The sequence below is a fragment of the Myotis daubentonii genome, chromosome 1 (genome assembly GCF_963259705.1).
Source record: "Myotis daubentonii chromosome 1, mMyoDau2.1, whole genome shotgun sequence".
Taxonomy (NCBI): domain Eukaryota; kingdom Metazoa; phylum Chordata; class Mammalia; order Chiroptera; family Vespertilionidae; genus Myotis; species Myotis daubentonii.
In genome coordinates, this window is record NC_081840.1 from 54,237,637 (window position 1) to 54,255,238 (window position 17,602).

The 17,602-nt window shown below is 45.7% G+C and overlaps 1 protein-coding gene across 6 annotated transcripts in view; it reads left to right on the forward strand.

The window, feature by feature from the left end:
• Positions 1–17,602, forward strand: part of CCPG1 (cell cycle progression 1) — a 52,599-nt gene that overhangs the window by 3,905 nt on the left and 31,092 nt on the right. For all 6 annotated transcript variants that reach the window (XM_059700429.1, XM_059700445.1, XM_059700453.1 and 3 more), the window contains exon 2: positions 13,282–13,350. In XM_059700429.1, the coding sequence (XP_059556412.1) occupies positions 13,291–13,350 (60 nt within the window). In that variant the 5' untranslated portion in view covers positions 13,282–13,290. The remainder of the gene's footprint in view (positions 1–13,281; positions 13,351–17,602) is intronic.

The window sequence follows — 17,602 nt, forward strand, 5'->3', positions numbered from 1 at the left end:
TGTAAATAACAGCCAATTGCTTTACTTCATGGGGTATTGGCGAAGATCAATCAGATATGAAAATGCTACCACTTTGTAAGAGCGACTCCTGCGAAGTATTATTGGCCTGCTAGCATTTACATAAAGCATACGTATTTGAAGTGTAATGACTCAGTGTAATATATACTTTTTTGACTGGGAAGTTTGGAGAAAAGTCAAAGGTGATCTTCGTTTGATATTTCTGGTAGAGCTGTTTGGCTTTTTTTTTTTTTTTTTTTTTTTTTGGATTGAAGGAAACCTGGCTCCTCTCCTGATTGTGACTTTGCATTCTGCTGCCTTAAAGGTCCTGAAACTGAAGTGTGCTTTTATGGTTGTGCTTTTAATTTTGGTTTTGATTTGTTTTAATCGCACATCTAAAGTATAACGAAGATAAGTCTAACTTAACAGTAGAAAGTAGATGTTGTTTTTAATATTTTAAAATAGCACTTTAAGTTGAACTGGTCCTCTGAGAGAGATAAATTGTATGTGTAAGCACTGGTCTTTCAGTGCAAGAAATAGTTTAGGCCCTAGCCGGTTGGGCCCAGTGGATAGAGGGTGGGCCCAGAGGACTAAAGGGTCCCAGGTCCCATTCTAGTCAAGGGCACATGTACCTTGGTTGCAGACTCTGGTGGAGGGCGCGTCTGGGAGGCAACCAGTTAACGTCTCTCTCTTACATCCATGTTTCTCCCTCTGTGTCTCTCCCCTTCCATTCCACTCTCTAAAACTCAATGGAAAAATATCTTTAGGTGAGGATTAAAAAATAAATAGTTTAGAACTTAGATGCCTCCTTCTGGGGAAGTCACCTTTGCCTCTTACAGCAAGGTTCACATATTGTATACAAGCATAAGGTCTTTTAGAAACTTGTCAATAAATTCTGAGGACTTATGAGAATAAATATAAGTAAATAGAATAAAAGCAAAAAAATAGGTTGTTTATTATGGGTTGGTAAAACTGCTTATTTGATTAGTTAATAATGCAAATAACATCTTTACTAACATTTTTATCTAACGTTACTACTAGAAAGTAACAATGAATATATATTTAATTATTCTGTAATAAGGTGTGCAAACTTTGAAGAAATTGAAACAATAAAAATTTATAAAATTCCTTTGTTTTCCATCTTTTCATCTTTTTTCTCAAATGAAAAAGCTGAAGACAATTGTAAAAAAAATTAGGACAGGTAATCCTTTTGTGAAAAGTATGTTTAAAATAAACAAAAATATAGCTTATGTGGCACTCTCCCTCTGGAGAGCAGGCCCGTGCCTTTCCCTTTCCCTTCCCCCTCCCCTTCTCTGCAAAAAATAAAAATAAAGAAAAAGATTAGGTGATGAATATATATATTTTAACAAGTGAAAACAGATTACTTTTTAAGAAATTGAGAATAGAAGAAAACAAAGAGCCAGGACCCAAAAGTCTTACTTATCCCTAATAGGGAAAAAGGGCCCCCACCAGGGGCTCTGGTGTCCAAATAAGGGCAATATGGACCTGACTCAGTTTATATATTTGTTGGCTCTTTCAGGTTTGTCCAAAATTAAGATATAACAATCCCGGAAAGTCAGGATTTTTCTCAGAAAGAATACCTTGTGAAAGGAATATTTCCATACTAACAGGTATCTTAATTTTCCCATAGCCTTTTGGATTCGTATTGTTTATTCAGTTTATTTCAAACTTTTTATCAAAGGTGTGGCTTCTTTTAGATTGAGGCAAAAGGGGATACTTTTATCTTCAAATATGGCAATAGTTGCTTTTGTTTCCCAATTTGAGGGATGTTGCATCATAGAAGGAAACTCGTGAAGAAATTGTATTTTGACTCACTTCTTGCAGAGTTTATTTTCTAGATCAAAAGGTTTATCTGTTGTATGTAACAGTATCCTGGGCATGAATAAAATGAAATTACTGCTCCTGTTTAAGATTTTTTTCCAGATGCCTATCTTTTGCGATAGATTTCAGTGTTTTAAATGGTATTCCACTCGATTAGAAGTAGGAGAGCCTGCTTACTACAGATAGGTTATCTTTGCATCCACTTATATGACGACTATAACCAGGAGGCAGGATAACTGTAGGACCCACATTTTGATGCCATAAGTACTGAACTGTGGACTTATCTAAGCCCAAAGTCTTTTCTCTACTGTCAGGTCTCCATTGATACCTAAGATGATGGTAAATCCTATATAATAAAAGTCTAGGTGGCATCACGCGTGACGTCATTACAAGATGGCCCCCACAAGATGGCTGGCAGGGGAGGGCAGTTGGGAGCAAGATCAGGCCGGCAGGGGAGGGCAGTTGGGGGCAACCTGGCAGGCAGGGGAAAGCAGTTGGGGGCGACCAGGCCTGTAGGGGAGGGCAGTTGGGGGCGATTGGGCCGGCAGGGGAGGGCAGTTGGGGGCGATCAGGCTGGCAGGGGAGCCGTTAGGCATCAATCAGGCTGGCAGGGGAGTGGTTAGGGGGTGATCAGGCTGGCAGGCAGAAGTGGTTAGGGGCATTCAGGCAGGCAGGCAAGCGGTTAGGAGCCAACAGTCCTGGATTGTGAGAGGGATGTCCGACGTTGGTGTAGGCCCGATCCTACAGGCCTAAACCAGCAGTCGGACATCCCCCAAGGGGTCCCAGATTGGAGAGGGTGCAGGCTGGGCTGAGGGATGCCCCCCACTCCATGCATGAATTTCATGTACCGGGCCTCTAGTGTTTTAATATGATTCTCTTGAAGAAACTGATCACCTGGAAGATGATTGGATTTGTATCATTCACTATACTTAAAATTGGGTTTGTCTTTTCATTTTTAAAAATGTTTATAAAAAACATTTTTTAAAAAAGTTTATTTTTGCCCTGACAGTATAGTTCAATTGGTTATGGCATCATCCGCATATGCCAAGGGGGTTTGATTCCCCTGTCAGGGCACATGAAAGACTCAACCAATGAATGCATAAATAAGTGGAACAACAAAGCGATGTTTCTCTCTCTAAAAAAATCAATAAACAGCCCTAGCTGGTTTGGCTCAGTGGATAGAGTGTCAGCCCTTGAACTGGAGGGTCTCGGGTTTGATTCTGGTCAAGGGCACCTACTGGCCAGGCAGAAAAGACATTTAAAGTTTTTCATTAGTTGGGATATTGAATCTTCTTCCTTTTCTCAAATGAAGTCCAGTTTAGAGTAGACATTTTCATATCCTTTTGGGGAGATAAAAGTTTCAGAACCTTTGAAAACCATTATAGAAATAGGTTCTTGAAAGCTATCTAGACTGACTCTCATCTTTGATCACATTTATAGTGCACGGCACTTTTGGGACCTTTGCTGTCAGCCCATTGGTTGTCTTTCGTCGGAATTATAGACCTGTGGGGGAATAATGCCCCTATTATTCCTCATCATGTCTAATTCTAGAAGATAGAGTGGTGGGAACCTTACCTTTTCCATAGTAAAATGTAGCTACCCAGGAATGATGAAGGGCACCATCATGTCAGGTAACATTCACTTAGGTTATACTTTATAGGTAAAATTAATATTGTTGCTGTATTGTTAGTTTTGACAACTACCACCTAAATTGTTTTAAAATTACATCTTTGGCCCATCAATGTCTCCTAAATTCAGCCTACTTGTTGTTTCCACTTGGATGTGATAATAGCTGTCTCAAATTTAACATGGCCCAAACTGATTTACCAGTTTTCCTTTTATAACTTACTGCTTTTGAAGTCTTCCTGTCTCAATTCTTGTATTTGTTTAGGCCAAGAGTCGTTCCTCTTACCCATTTTTAAGTACATCAGAAAGCACTGTTGACTCTATACCTTTCAAAATATATGTATAATATGTCCACTGTTTTCACTGCTGCCACCCTGTTCCAAACTACCATCATCTCATCTAAATTATTGTAGTGGTTTTGCAAATGTCTTCCTGCCTCTGTCTTTGCCCTTTCATAGTATTGTCTCAGAAGGCAGCCAGAGTGAGCTTTCTATTCCTTTCCTCAAAATCTTCTGTGACTTTTTTGTTTCAGTAAAAAGCTAAGGTCTTGGGATCTGTAATTATTTGTAAAGCCCTTAAATGCAGAAGGGTTTATGTATTTACTTATGGTCAAAATAATGGGAGAGAAACCTCAGAATTCCTCCAGAATTTTGAGTTCCTTGAGGAACAATTTAGGTCACATCACTCAAGAAATCTGTTTACCTTTATTGAGTGCCTAATATGTGTCAAGCACTGTGCTATTTGGGGGATATATAATAGGCAAGTAAATAAGCAATTACAGCCCAACATTCTATTTTTAGTAGATTAGGGAAACTGCTGGAGTCTTTGGGACTGAAATCAGGGGATGGTTCACAAAGAAGTGATGTATTAGCTGAGATAGGAAGCAATAGGCACAGTATTTGGGTTGAGATAAGGGGTGGGGAGTATGCAAAATCTACAGCGTTAACTGAAAGCCAAATATTTTAGGGGAATTGAAAAGTCTGAGGGGGAAAAGGGATTTGCTGGAGAGAAGACAAGATGCTAGAGATAAAAACTAAAAGATACTCCAAACCTTTGGGCATTTTCTTGAAGACTGTACTTGAAAGCTTAACTTTAAAATATCTTAAGTATCTATACTAATAAAAGGGTAATATGCTAATTAGACCAGACGTCTTCCCGACATCCTTCCTTACAAAGTCAGGCCCAGGCGAAGCCACCCGTGGTCCTGGGGGAAGCCAGCTCGGGTCTCAGGTGCCTGTAGCCAGCCAGAGGGAGGGAAGCCCGGGTCCCAGGTGCAGGGGCCAGGGCAGAGGCGGTTAGGGATGATTTGGCTGGCTGGGGAGCAGTTGGGACAATCAGGCAGGCAGGGGAGCAGTTAGGGGCGATCAGGCAGGCAGGCAGAGGTGTTAGGAGCAATCAGGCAGGCAGGCAGGCAAGCAGTTAGGAGCCAGCAGTCCCAGATTGTGAGAGGGATCCCCTGCAGGATTGGGCCTGAACCATCAGTCAGACATCCCCTGAGTGAGACCGGATTGGAGAGAGTGCAGGCCAGGCTGAGGGAACTGCCTCCCCCCCCCCCCCCCCCCCCGCCCATGAATTTCATGCACCGGGCCTCTAGTATATATATAAAAGCCAAGCAACCAGAACGACCAGTTGCTATCGGGGGGCAGCCCCTCCCCCCAGCCAGCCCTGCCCTGATTGGTCCCCATGGGGGGGCCAGCTGGATCCCACCTGTGCACAAATTTGTGCATTGGGCCTCTAGTATATATATATATATATATATATATATATATATATATATATACACTATTGTATTGCTTTTAGAGAGGAAGTGAGAGAGAGGGGAGATAGAAACATCAATACTGAGAGAAAATAATTGATTGGCTGCCTCCTGCAAGCCCCACACTGGGGATCGAACCCACAATCCAGGCATGTACCCTGACTGGAAATCAAACAGTGATCTCCTGGTTCATAAGTTAACCCTCAACCACTGAGCCTTGCTGGCTGGGCAAAAGCTTAACATTTTTAAAAAATATATTTTTATTGATTTCAGAGAGGAAGGGAGAGGGAGAGAGAGATAGAAACAATGATGAGAGAGAATCATTGATCAGCTGCCTCCTGCATGCCCCCCACTGGGGTTTGAGCCTGCAACCCAGGCATGTGCCCTTGACCAGAATCGAACCTAGGACCTTTCAGTCCACAGGCTGACGCTCTATCCACTGAGCCAAACCAGCTTGGGCTAAAAGCTTAACATTTTTAAGGAATGATGTGAGGTTATCATTTTAGGAAGATCACTTACAATGGCAGTTTACAGAGTCAGTGCCTCTAGGGTGGGGCTCAGAAAGTTACTTTTTAAGTTTTGCTTTAATTGCAGCACATCCAACTTTTTGAGAGCAGCTGAATTAAATGGTTCTATAGTATGACAGAATTTTGTTTATCCAAACTGTTACTTTGGTGTTATGGCCTGTAAGAATCTTTTTCTTATTTGGGCTAGATGTCAATCTTGTCCTTCCTCCAAGACTTTAAACAAAGAATCAAATTGGGGCTTGATTAAATTGGGCTCTTTGATTTGAGAAATTCAAATATGATAAAGCTGTCCCAATTTAGCAATTTGTATTTAACTTTCTTTTGAAATGTTATTTCATCTGAGCTATTGTTTTGTTACAAAGCAAAAGCTAGGAACTACCTGTTTAAAAGAACTGTTTAAATGGAAATAGAGAAGGGCACGGGATATACCCATATTAAATCTTTCTGATTGGGCCTGGCAACTCAGAAGTTTTGGAAGGTTATTAAGAAAATAAAGCATCTAAGTCTTAGGGGTGAGTTATGGAGGAACAGTGAGAATATAAGCTACTAGAAGAGATTAGAAGATGGGCTATGCAAAGGGAAGGAGAGAAGCTTTCATATGGTGAAGAGTGCTGTAGGCTTCAGCCACTTTTATTTATGTCAAAGTCATATCTACTTTTTGTTCCATAGAGAAAGGTTTTTCCAGTTACCCACTCACTTTACCAGAAACCTGCACTTACTATAGTTGGTTATTTAATTCTCTTAAAAAAAAAATCTTTCCCATCTTCTCAAATTTCTCCTAACTCTTCCCTTTCTCTTTTAACCCCTCCTTTGTCAATACTGGTTAAATTTACATGCTCACCTTTATCATGGAATATTGCACTGATGCCTTGCATCCCATAGGTCTGGGTGCCCGTTAGTTGCTTCCCCATCTTAATATGTGCCTTTTAAAAGATTCGTATCTGTTCTTAAAATACTCCATTCATACTCGAATAATTGACTTTCTTAAAACTTTTATATTCTTTAACTTTTTCTGCCTTTACTTTTTCTTAAGCCCGATGAGGGCTGAGACTTAGAGTAGCCTGTCTTGTTCTCTTATTTCCAGAGCCAAGAACAGAGCCTTGTATACACTTGGTGCTCAATAACTAAAGGGCTATGAGACTTCAGGAATTTTAACAGGCTAATTCTTTTTAAAAATCAGTTATAGATATATAATTTATACTTTATATATTACATATAATTTTACATAATTATAATATTTTATTCTTTCCTCACTGATACAACACAGTCAAAAATCCCATGATAAATGAATTTCTTTAGGTTCCCCTGGTCTTTTCAGCTAGTGTTGTTGTTTTTTGTTTTAATCATTTGTTCTATTTCTTCTTAAGGTAGAAAAAGCAATGATGTGACTCATGTTGGTTTGTTTCTTTCAAGTGTTTCATATTAGTCTCATGGCTGTGTATGGTTTGGTTGTTAGAATAAGCATAGTTTAGGCAGGATCTGTAACAGTTCCCTGGAGCTATTGTGGAAGAGCTTATGTAATAAATACATAATTGTGAACTTGTTAAAAAGATACATTATTTACTTACTTGTCCAACATGACTCCTTTCAGCCTACCTGGTAAGTAAATATTTAGCCAGTCATTGATTTGCAACCAGTGTACAGTTTAATGCTCCTATAGAAATGAAATACACAGCCCTGGCTGGATAGCTCAGTTAGCTAGAATGTTGTCCCGCCTATAAGCCAAGGCTGCAGGTTTAGTCCATTGTCAGGGCACATACAAGAATCAATCAATGAATGCATACGTAAGTGGAACAACAAATCAATGTCTGTCTCTTTCTTCCTCTTTCCCTCCCTCCCTCTCTCCTTCCTTCCCTCCCTCCCTCTCTCCTCTCATCTCTCTAAAATCAAATATTTTAAAAAGAAATAAAATACACCATTAAAAATAATGTTAAAGTTACCAAGAGGTAATATTTTCAACTGATGATCCTCATCTATATATATAAAAAAGGCTAATATGCTAAGTGTCCAACTGTCCTACCAGTTGCTATGACGTGCACTGATCTGGCTCACCTGGAAGATGCTGTGCAGGTGCAGGGCGGGCTCCTCGCAGGCGCCTGGCAACCTGAGCATGGTGGGTTCTCCAGAGTGTGAGCCCTGGCGTACAAGGGGAGGGTAGCAGGGGAAATGAGAGTGAGCTCAGCGGACACCCCGCTTTCTCACTGCACCTTTGTCCCTGTCACCCCCAGGTAGCCGGCTAGAGGTGGCAGCCTCCCTGCCTGGGTGCCACAGGAGGTTGGTCACTGCCACCCACCCCCAGTTCCCAATCCCAGCCCTGGGGCCTGGCCCTGATTGGGTGATCAGGGCCTGCCAGCAACGCTGCTGGTTGCCATCTGCAGGACTATCAGTCGGGGATGCCCCCCCCCACAGCCCCCCTCCGTTGTGGCCTGCTCACCTGCTCCACCATCCCGCTGCAGTCTTGCTCTCTCGCCAAGACCCATTGGGGCCAGCAGTGCCTCCACTGCTGCCCACTGCCAGCGCTGTGTCGCCTACGCCCACTGTGTTCCGCGCCGCCCCCTGGTGATCAGTGCACGTCATAGCGAGCATTCGAACTCCCTGTCGAACTCCTGGTCGACAATTTGCATATTAGACTTTTATTATCTTACCTAATAATAGACAAACATGTAAATTGACCATACCTTCACTATGCTAACCAGCCAATCAGGAGAGTATGCAAATTAACTTAACAAAGATGGCAGTTAATTTGCATGTGTAGGCTCCAAGTGGTGGAGTGAAGCTGGACAGCCCCGGGGCCAGAGCAGTGAAGCCGGACGGCCCCGGGGCCAGTTCCGGCCGGAGCCCTGCCAGAGCTAAGAAGCCCTGGGTCCTGGATGCCAGAGGCAAACCGGTGCCAGCAGCCAAGGGAAGAGAAGGCCTGTTGCACGAATCTCTTCATGCAACAGGCCTCTAGTAGAGGATATAAAGCTCTCACTAGTGCCAATCGCATGCGTGTGTTTCAATCTGTCATTGCTGATCGTGAATTTGGTAGACACTTGTAGTTTAGAGAAAGGGTGAATAGCGATATTAAAACATTTCTTCTAATTAATTTCCTTTCAGTGTGCATGAATTCATGCACTGGGCACGAGTCATAAAATAATACTTAAAAACTTTTTTTAAAAAATTAAATCTTTATTGTTCAGATTATTACAGTTGTTCCTCTTTTTCTCCCCATAGCTCCCCTCCACCCGGTTCCCACCCCACCCTCCGCTCTCACAGCCCCCCCCCCCACTGTCCTCATCCATAGGTGCATGATTTTTGTTCAGTCTCTTCCCGCATCCCCCACACCCTTCCCCCCCAAGAATAGTCAGTCCACTCCCTTTCTATGCCCCTGATTCTGTTATAATCACCAGTTTATTCTGTTCATCAGATTAGTTATTCACTTGATTTTTAGATTTACTTGTTGATAGATGTGTATTTGTTGTTCATATTTTGTATCTTTATCTTTTTCTTCTTCCTCTTCTTAAAGGATACCTTTCAGCATTTCATATGATACTGGTTTGGTGGTGATGAACTCCTTTAGCTTTTCCTTATTTGTGAAGCTCTTTATCTGACCTTCAATTCTGAATGATAGCTTTGCTGGGTAAAGCCCAACCCCCTGATTGGCCCTGCTCTGTGCATGACAGGGTACGGAACCCCAACCCCCCTGATGGGCCCTGCTCTGTGTGTGACAGGGGGCAGCACCCCAACCCCCTGATTGGCCCTGCTCTGTGCGTGACGGGGTGGCACCGCAACCTCCCCATCAACCCTGCCTTGAGTGTGAGGGGGCGGTGCCCCAACCCCCCAATCGGCCCTACCCTGAGCGTGACTGAGGGTGGCATCGCAACCTCCCAATCCGCCCTGCTCTGTGCATGACAGGGGCGGTGCCCCAATTCCCCAATCGGCCCTGCTCTGAGCCCGACCAGGGGCTGCACCTAGGGATTGGGCCTGCCCTCTGCCACCTGGGAGCAGGCCTAAGCCAGCAGGTCCTTATCTCCCGAGGGGTCCCAGACTGCGAGAGGGCACAGGCCGGGCTGAGGGACCCTCTCTCCCCCCCGAGTGCACAAATTTTTGTGTACCGGGCCTCTAGTCTACACTAATAAAAGAGAAAAATGGTAATTGGCGTACGACGATACCCTTTTCATTGGCTAATCAGGGCTATATGCAAATTAACTGCCAACTATGATTGGCAGTTAACTGCCAACAAGATGGTGGTTAATTTGCATATGTAGGCACAATGCAGGGAGGCGAAAGGGAAAGCAGGAAGAAGCCCCCTGCCACAGACAGTGATCGGAAACCCAGGGGGGAGCTAGGAACTGGGGGGCAGGGCAAAGGCGGCCCTGGGGCCGCCTTTGCCCTGCCCCCCAGCCATGATTGGAGAATCAGGTGCCTTTGCCGCCCTGGCCAGTGATAGCAGGAAGTAGGGGTGGAGCCAGCAATGGGAGCTGGGCACGGTCGAAGCTGGCAGTCCCGGGAGCTAGGGGTCCCTTGCCTGGGCCTAAAGCGGAGCCCACGATCGCGGGGCCGCTGCAGCTGCGCGTCCCCGCTGCCCGAGCAGGATGCCTCAGCCAGAGGCGTTAGGCCTGGGCAGGGGCAGAGCCTGCAACCGCGGGGAGCTGGGGGTCCCCTGCCCAGGCCTGACACCTCTGCCGGAGGCCTCAGGCCTGGTCAAGGGGCCGATCCGGTGATTGGTGATCGGAGGGTGATGAGGGTCAACTCCTCTGGCCGAGGCATCAGGCCTGGGCGGGGGCTGAGCCGGGGATTGGGGGGATATGATGGTCCCCTTGCCCAGGCCTGAAGCCTGGGTCAGAGGCGTCAGGCTTGGGCGGGGGGTGGAGCAAGCGATCAGAGGGAGATGGGGGTCCCCTGCCCAGGCATGATTCCTGGGCCAGAGGCCTCAGGCCTGGGCGGGGGCCAGAGCCAGTGATCGGGGGGAGATGGGGGTCCCCTGTCCAAGCCTGACACCTCTGGCGGAGGTGTCAGGCCTGGGCAAGGGGCCGATCCTGTGATTGGAGGGTGATGGAGGTCAACGCCTGAGGGCTCCCAGTATGTGAGAGGGGGCAGGCTGGGCTGAGGGACACCCCCCACACACACCCAGTGCACGAATTTCGTGCACCGGGCCCCTAGTATATATATAAAGAGCCAGGGACCATTGCAACCGAACAGATGAATGAACGGACAACCGAACAGGCTGAGTTGGGCGATAAGGCTGGCAGGGGGGTTAGTGAGGGATGACCAAATGACTGAGCAGCAGGCTGTGTGGGGTGACCAGGCCAGCAGGGGGGGCAGTGAAGGGTGACCAGGCTGGCAGGGGGCAGTTGGGAGCGACCAAGTCGGGGGGGGGGCAGTTGAGGGCGACCAGGCCTGTAGGTGGGGCAGTAAGGGATTACCAGGCTGGTGGGAGGGGCAGTTGGGGGCAACCAGGCTGGCAGGCAGAGGCAGTTAGGGGTGATCAGGCTGGCAGGGGGGCCAGTAGGGGCGATCAGGCAGGCAGGCAGGCAGGTGAGCAGTTAGGAGCCAGCAGTCCCAGATTGTGAGAGCATGTCCAATTGCTGGGCCTAGGATTGGGCCTAAACCGGCAGTTGGACATCCCCTGAGGAGTCCCGGATTGGAGAGGGTGCAGGCTGGGCTGAGGGGACCCCCCCCCCTGCTCCCCCTCCGCCTGTGCACGAATTTCGTGCACCAGGCCTCTAATGTACAATAATTGTGTTCTCAGTATATGTGTAATGATAGAAGTACATACACTGTACAATAAGAGTTAAATGTATATAACAGTCAGTAAGGCAGACTCAGTGAGTTTGGTTTTGAAGTTTATATATACATATACATATGTATATACTAGAGGCCTGGTGCATGAATTCATGCACAGGTGGGGTCCCTTGGGGTGGCCTGCAGGGATTGGCTAAAACCTGCAGTCCAACATGCCTGCTACTTCTGCCTGCTGCTCCCGCTCATCCCGGCCCTGCTGCGCTTGCCGTGGGATCGTGCTGTCAGTCCCAATCGGGAGAGGCCTGTGCCGCTGTAGTGGTGCTTGCCAGCCATGAGCCCTTTGTCTGGCACCCATCCCAAGGAGGGTGGGGGGGCTGGGATGTGATTGGCCCTCCGGGAGGGCAGTAGGATACCCTTGCCATCCAGGGATCTGGATCCATCCTGCTTATGTTCACACTGGTTGTTGGGAGCCACCTGGCGGCCACTTTTGTATTGTTTCTTCCTTGCTGAGCGTCTAGGGAGGGGAAGCAGCTGTGGTGCCTGAGACCGACTTCCACTAGACCCACCAGCGCTGGTCTGTTGGTGCCTGGCCCATTCTCCGGAGATTGGACCTGAGGGAGAGGGTGGCTGATTCTGGGCTGGTGGGCTGTTGAGATGGGTCGGTCAGCTGAACTGTGCTCCTGCAGTGGGAGTGCACTGACCATTAGGGGGCAGCTTCTGCATTGAGCATCTGCCCCCTGGTGGTCAGTGCGCGTCATAGTGACCGGTCGACTGGTCGGTCCGTCGCTTAGGCATTTATATATATATATATATATATATAGACTAGTGGCCTGGTGCACGAAATTCATGCATGGGGGGGGGGGCTCCCTTAGCCCAGTCCATACCCTCTCCAATTGGGGAGCCCTTGGGGGATAGCCCTCTCACAATCTGGGACCGCTGGCTTCTAACTGCTCACCTGCCCGCCTGCCTGATCACCCCTAACTGCCTCTGCCTGCCTGCCTGATTGCCCCTAACCCCTCCGCCTGCCTGCCTGATCACCCCTAACTGCTCTCCCCTGCTGGCCTGATCTCGCCCCTAACTGCCCTCCCCTGCTGTCCTGATCTCTCCCCCAACAGCCCTCTACTGCCAGCTTGATCACCCCTAACTGCCTCTGCTCAGCCCCCACCACCATGGCTTTGTCCGGAAGGAATTCGGATGTCCGGAAGATTGCCGGTTGACCCAATCTAATTAGCATATTACCCTTTTATTAGTATAGATACATTATATAGGATAGGATTGCTTAAATGTGGGGGAAAGGCCTTTTTCAGCAGGAGGAGATGCTCTTGGCAGACAAAAATACATAATTCCTATATCTGGACTGATAGCCAGCCATATGCAGTTTGGGAGGATCTCCTTGTTTTAAAAGTTTGGTTGTATTTGTTTATTCAGTTAAGCAATCATATCTTGTATGGTAAATTCATGGGTAGGTTGTCTCAGTTTCAAATGAGAGAGAGCAAGTCACTTTTCATACTTGGGTCACATATAGTTCTTCTAATAGGATTTTAAAAAAATATGCCCGCCTTCTTGGTATGGCTCAGTGGTTGAGCTTCGAACTGTGAACCAGGAGGTCATGGTTTGATTCCTGGTCAGGGCACATGCCTGGGTTGCGGGCTTGTTCCCCATCAGGGGGTATGCAGAGGGCAGCTGATTGGTGATGCTCTCTCATCATTGATGTTTCTGTCTCTCCCTCACCCTTCCTCACTGAAATCAATTAAAAAACATTAAAAAATAAAATATGTCTAACATGTCAATGTATTTTTGTGTTTGTAGACCTGAAAAATGGCTGAAAACTCCAGTGACAGTGATTCATCTTGTGGTTGGACTGTCATCAATCATGAGGTATGCTATTCAATACTTTTTATAAGGCAGTCCTATATATATAATAGACTAATCTGCCAATCGACCGAACAATGGAACGACCGGTCGCTATGACACGCACTGACCACCATGGGGCAGATGCTCAACACAGGAGCTGCCTCCTAGTGGTCAGTGAGCTCCCACGGGGGAGCGCTGCTCAGCCAGAAGCCAGGCTTAAGGCTGGCAGACGCAGCATCAGTGGCGGGAGCCTCTCACCTCCATGGCAGCGCCATTGACCCCTTGGGGGCCTGCGGGCAATTGGACATCCCCCAGGGGTCCTGTACTGCAAGAGGGTGCAGGCCGGGCTGAGGGACCTCCCCTCCCCCTAGTGCACAAATTACAAATTCTCTAGTTTGTAATATTACTATGTTAGCAGTGATGTAAAAGTTGAGTTCTTTGAAAGTCAGTATTTTTTCTACATTTAAGCATACGGTTTCGTTGTCTCTAGCTCGGACATTTCCCCAGCTGCATTAAACTTCATTGCTGAAAACTCTATGAGCCAATACCATCTACATTATTGCACATTACTTTTCTCAGCTTTGAGACAGTAGGAAAATATTTATTGAGGGTTTATTATTGGTCAGGTTCTGTGCCTTCCCTATGTTCTCATATAATTTTAAATATCTGGCATAGATTGTTTTCATTCTCATTTCATAGTTGAGAACAGTAAAGCTTAGAGAGGTTAAGTAATTTTGCCAAAAGTGTGCAACTGGGAAATATCAGAGCCTGCATTTAAAAACACCCAGAAAGGAGCATGGAGAATATGTGTTCCACTTGTGATATATAGTAGTAGAATTTGGTAGGAAAAGCACTATGGCTAGAACTGTATCACAAAATTAATTTTATTATAGAAGTTTGATGTTTCATAATTAGTACATAATAAACATTTTCTCACACTGGTAATATATGTCCATTATAGAAAAATCATAAAATACTAAGAATAGAAGCAATATCATAAAAATCATCTATACCTATTCAAAGTTTAATGGATTTCTCTCTCTCTCTCTCTCTCTCTCTCTTTGTTTTCAGGATCTTTTAAGCCTCACTTGTTTTTCTTCATTAATAAGGATTTAATGGCTGATCTCAGTTGCGTAGAGCATCTTCCTGATATGCCAAAGTTGTGGGTTTGATCCCTGGTCAGGGTGCCTACAAGAAACAATTCATTTATGCAATGAATGCATAAATAAGTGGGACAAAAAATTGATATAACTCTCCCTCTCTCAAATAAATAAAAAATTAAAATGAACAGTATGTCAAACTTCAAAAATATTTTAGATGGTATTTTTTATAATTACTTTGATAATGTGAGGGTTAGACAATTACTCATATCTTCTAGAAAATAACATTAACAAAAAATCATTGCTTTTCTGCAAGAAAGTTTCAAAATTTAATAGCAACTTTACCAATTGAGTTTGATATGGTTTCTTTTCTTTCTTTTCTTTTTTTTTTTTTTTTATCCTCACCCGAGGATATTTTTCCATTGATTTTTTTTTTAAATCCTCACCCGAGGATGTTTTATTATTATTATTATTTAATATATTTTTTATTGATTAAGATATTACATATGTGTCCTTATCCCCACGTTACCCTCTATCCTCCCCCCCCCCCCCACCCGCTCATGCCCTCACCCCCCTGTTGTCCGTGTCCATTGGTTAGGCCTATATGCTTGAATATAAGTCCTTTGGTTGATCTTTCCCGCTTACCCCCACCCTCCCCTACCTTCCCTCTGAGGCCTGACAGTCCAATCAATGCCTCTCCGTCTCTGGATCAGTCCTTGTTCATCAGTTTATGTTGTTCATTATATTCCACAAATGAGTGAGATCATGTGGTGTTTATTCTTCTCTGACTGGCTTATTTAACTTAGCATAATGCTCTCCAGTTCCATCCATGCTGTGGTAAATGGTAACAGTTCCTTTTTCTTCTTCCTCTTCTTAAAGAATACCTTTCAGCATTTCATATAATGCTGGTTTGGTGGTGATGAATCTGTGAAGCTCTTTATCTGACCTTCAATTCTGAATGATAGCTTTGCTGGATAAAGTAATCTTGGTTGTAGGTTCTTGCTGTTCATCACTTTGAATATTTCTTGCCACTCTCTTCTGGCCTGCATGGTTTCTGTTGAGAAATCAGCTGACAGTCGGTATGGGTACTCCCTTGTAGGTAACTGACTGTCTTTCTCTTGCTGCTTTTAAGATTCTCTCTTTGTCTTTTGCTCTTGGCATTTTAATTATGATGTGTCTTGGTGTGGTCCTCTTTGGATTCCTTTTGTTTGGGGTTCTCTGCGCTTCCTGGACTTGTAAGTCTATTTCTTTCACCAGGTAGGGGAAGTTTTCTGTCATTATTTCTTCAAATAGGTTTTCAATATCTTGCCCTCTCTCTTCTTCTGGTACCCCAATAATTCTGATGTTGGTACGCTTGAAGCTGTCCCAGAGGCTCCTTACACTATCTTCATATTTTTGGAATCTTTTTTCTTTTTTCTTTTTCGGTTGGGTATTTTTTGTTTCTTCATATTTCAAATCTTTGACTTGATTCTTGGGATCCTCTTGTCTGCTGTTGGATCTCTGTATATTATTCTTTATTTCAGTCAGTGTATGCTTAATTTCTAGTTGGTCTTTTTTCATATCCTCCAGGGTCTCACTAAATTTATCGGCGGTTTCAATAAAATTCTTGAAAAACCTTATAAACGTGGCCTTGAACTCTATATCCAGTCGTTTGCTTTCCTCCATTTCTGTCATTTGTGACCTGTTTCTTTGTCTCCACATTTTTTATGCTTCCCTGTGTTGATAGAGTGGCTTTGTGTGCTAGGTGTCCTGTAGGGCCCAGTGGCTCAGCCTCCCCAGGTACCTGAGGTGGACACTCTTGGTGCACCCCCTTGTGGGCTTTGTGCACAGTCTTGTTGTAGTTAAGCCTTGATTGTTGTAGGATCACTGGGAGGAATTGACCTCCAGGCCAATTGGCTGTGAGAATCAGCTGTGTCTGCAGTGGGAGGACTTCTGTGCTGGAGACACCCTTCTGGGGCAAGACTTGCTTCAGTGGGGCTTTGGTGCTCACTGAGTCTGCCCCCTGAGTGTGTCCCTTATGGATCTGAGGAGTTGTAATCTGGATGGTCCCACTCTGACCACTGGGTACACTGGCTCTTGGATCTAAGGCGGTGCTAATTTAGCCTCTGCCTAAGGTTACCCAGCAGGAGCTAAGAAGAGAACTGCAGATTCCCCTTCCTTTTTTGGAGTTTGGCAGTGCCCAGATGAGGCCCAGCTGTGAAGCAATGCAAGCTGCTGTGGGGCCTTGGGCCTTCTTGGAAGTTCTGGGTCTGTCTGGCCCAGCTGCAATTTGTTAGGTAATTTTCAGGTTGCAAAGGTCCAGGGCATTCATATGCAAAAGCCTCTGCCGCAGCCTGGGTGGGGCAGGGTCTCAGGGAATCAAAGGGCGGAGCCAGTAGCTATGGCAGATCCTCAGCCCTGCCCTAAGGGGCCGCGTATCTCAGTGTCCTGGTAATTGCTGCAAGCACCTCTGAGGGAAAGCTGCCCTCAAGTTTCGAGTTCTGCCTGCTGCCAGACAGTCCTGTTTCTCCCCGTATGAGTCCTGGGTCCCCAGAGACTTCCCGGAACCGGGAGTTCAGAGCAGTCGGGAGCTTGTGACTCCCTCCGGATTCAAAAAGACAGCCGCGTCCTCAGGTGCCCACCCCTTTCTGTGCGCGCACTCGAGCCTCCGTACCGCTGCACTTTACTTCCGCACCTCCTCTGAGTCTACGTGTGCTTTGAAGTTGTTGTGGGAGGCAGCAATTTCCGGTTTTTACCTATGCCTCCATCTTGGTTTCTCCTTTCCATTGATTTTTGAGAGAGAATGGAAGAGAGAGGGAAAGGCAGAGAGAAACATCGATGTGAGAGAAACACATCGATAGTTTGCCTCATGCACCGGCTCTGACTAGGGCCTGGGCCAGGGAGGAGCCTGCAACCGAGGTAAGTGCCCTTGAGGGGAATCGGAACTGGGACCCTTTGGTCCACAGGCCGACACTCTATCCACTGTACCAAACCAGCTGGGCAGTTTCTTTTCTTTATTTGGGTGAGGTAGGTTTTTTTTTAAATCAGTGACTTTTCTGATTTTAACCTGTTTTCTACCAAGCTTAGCTCAACTCCCTTAGCAACAACTTCTCCTTCAAAGATAATTAACTAGGCAGCTGTGGGAGTCTTACTTGGGAGTGTAGTGTGAAGCAAGACAGCAAGTAAACCTCTCTGGC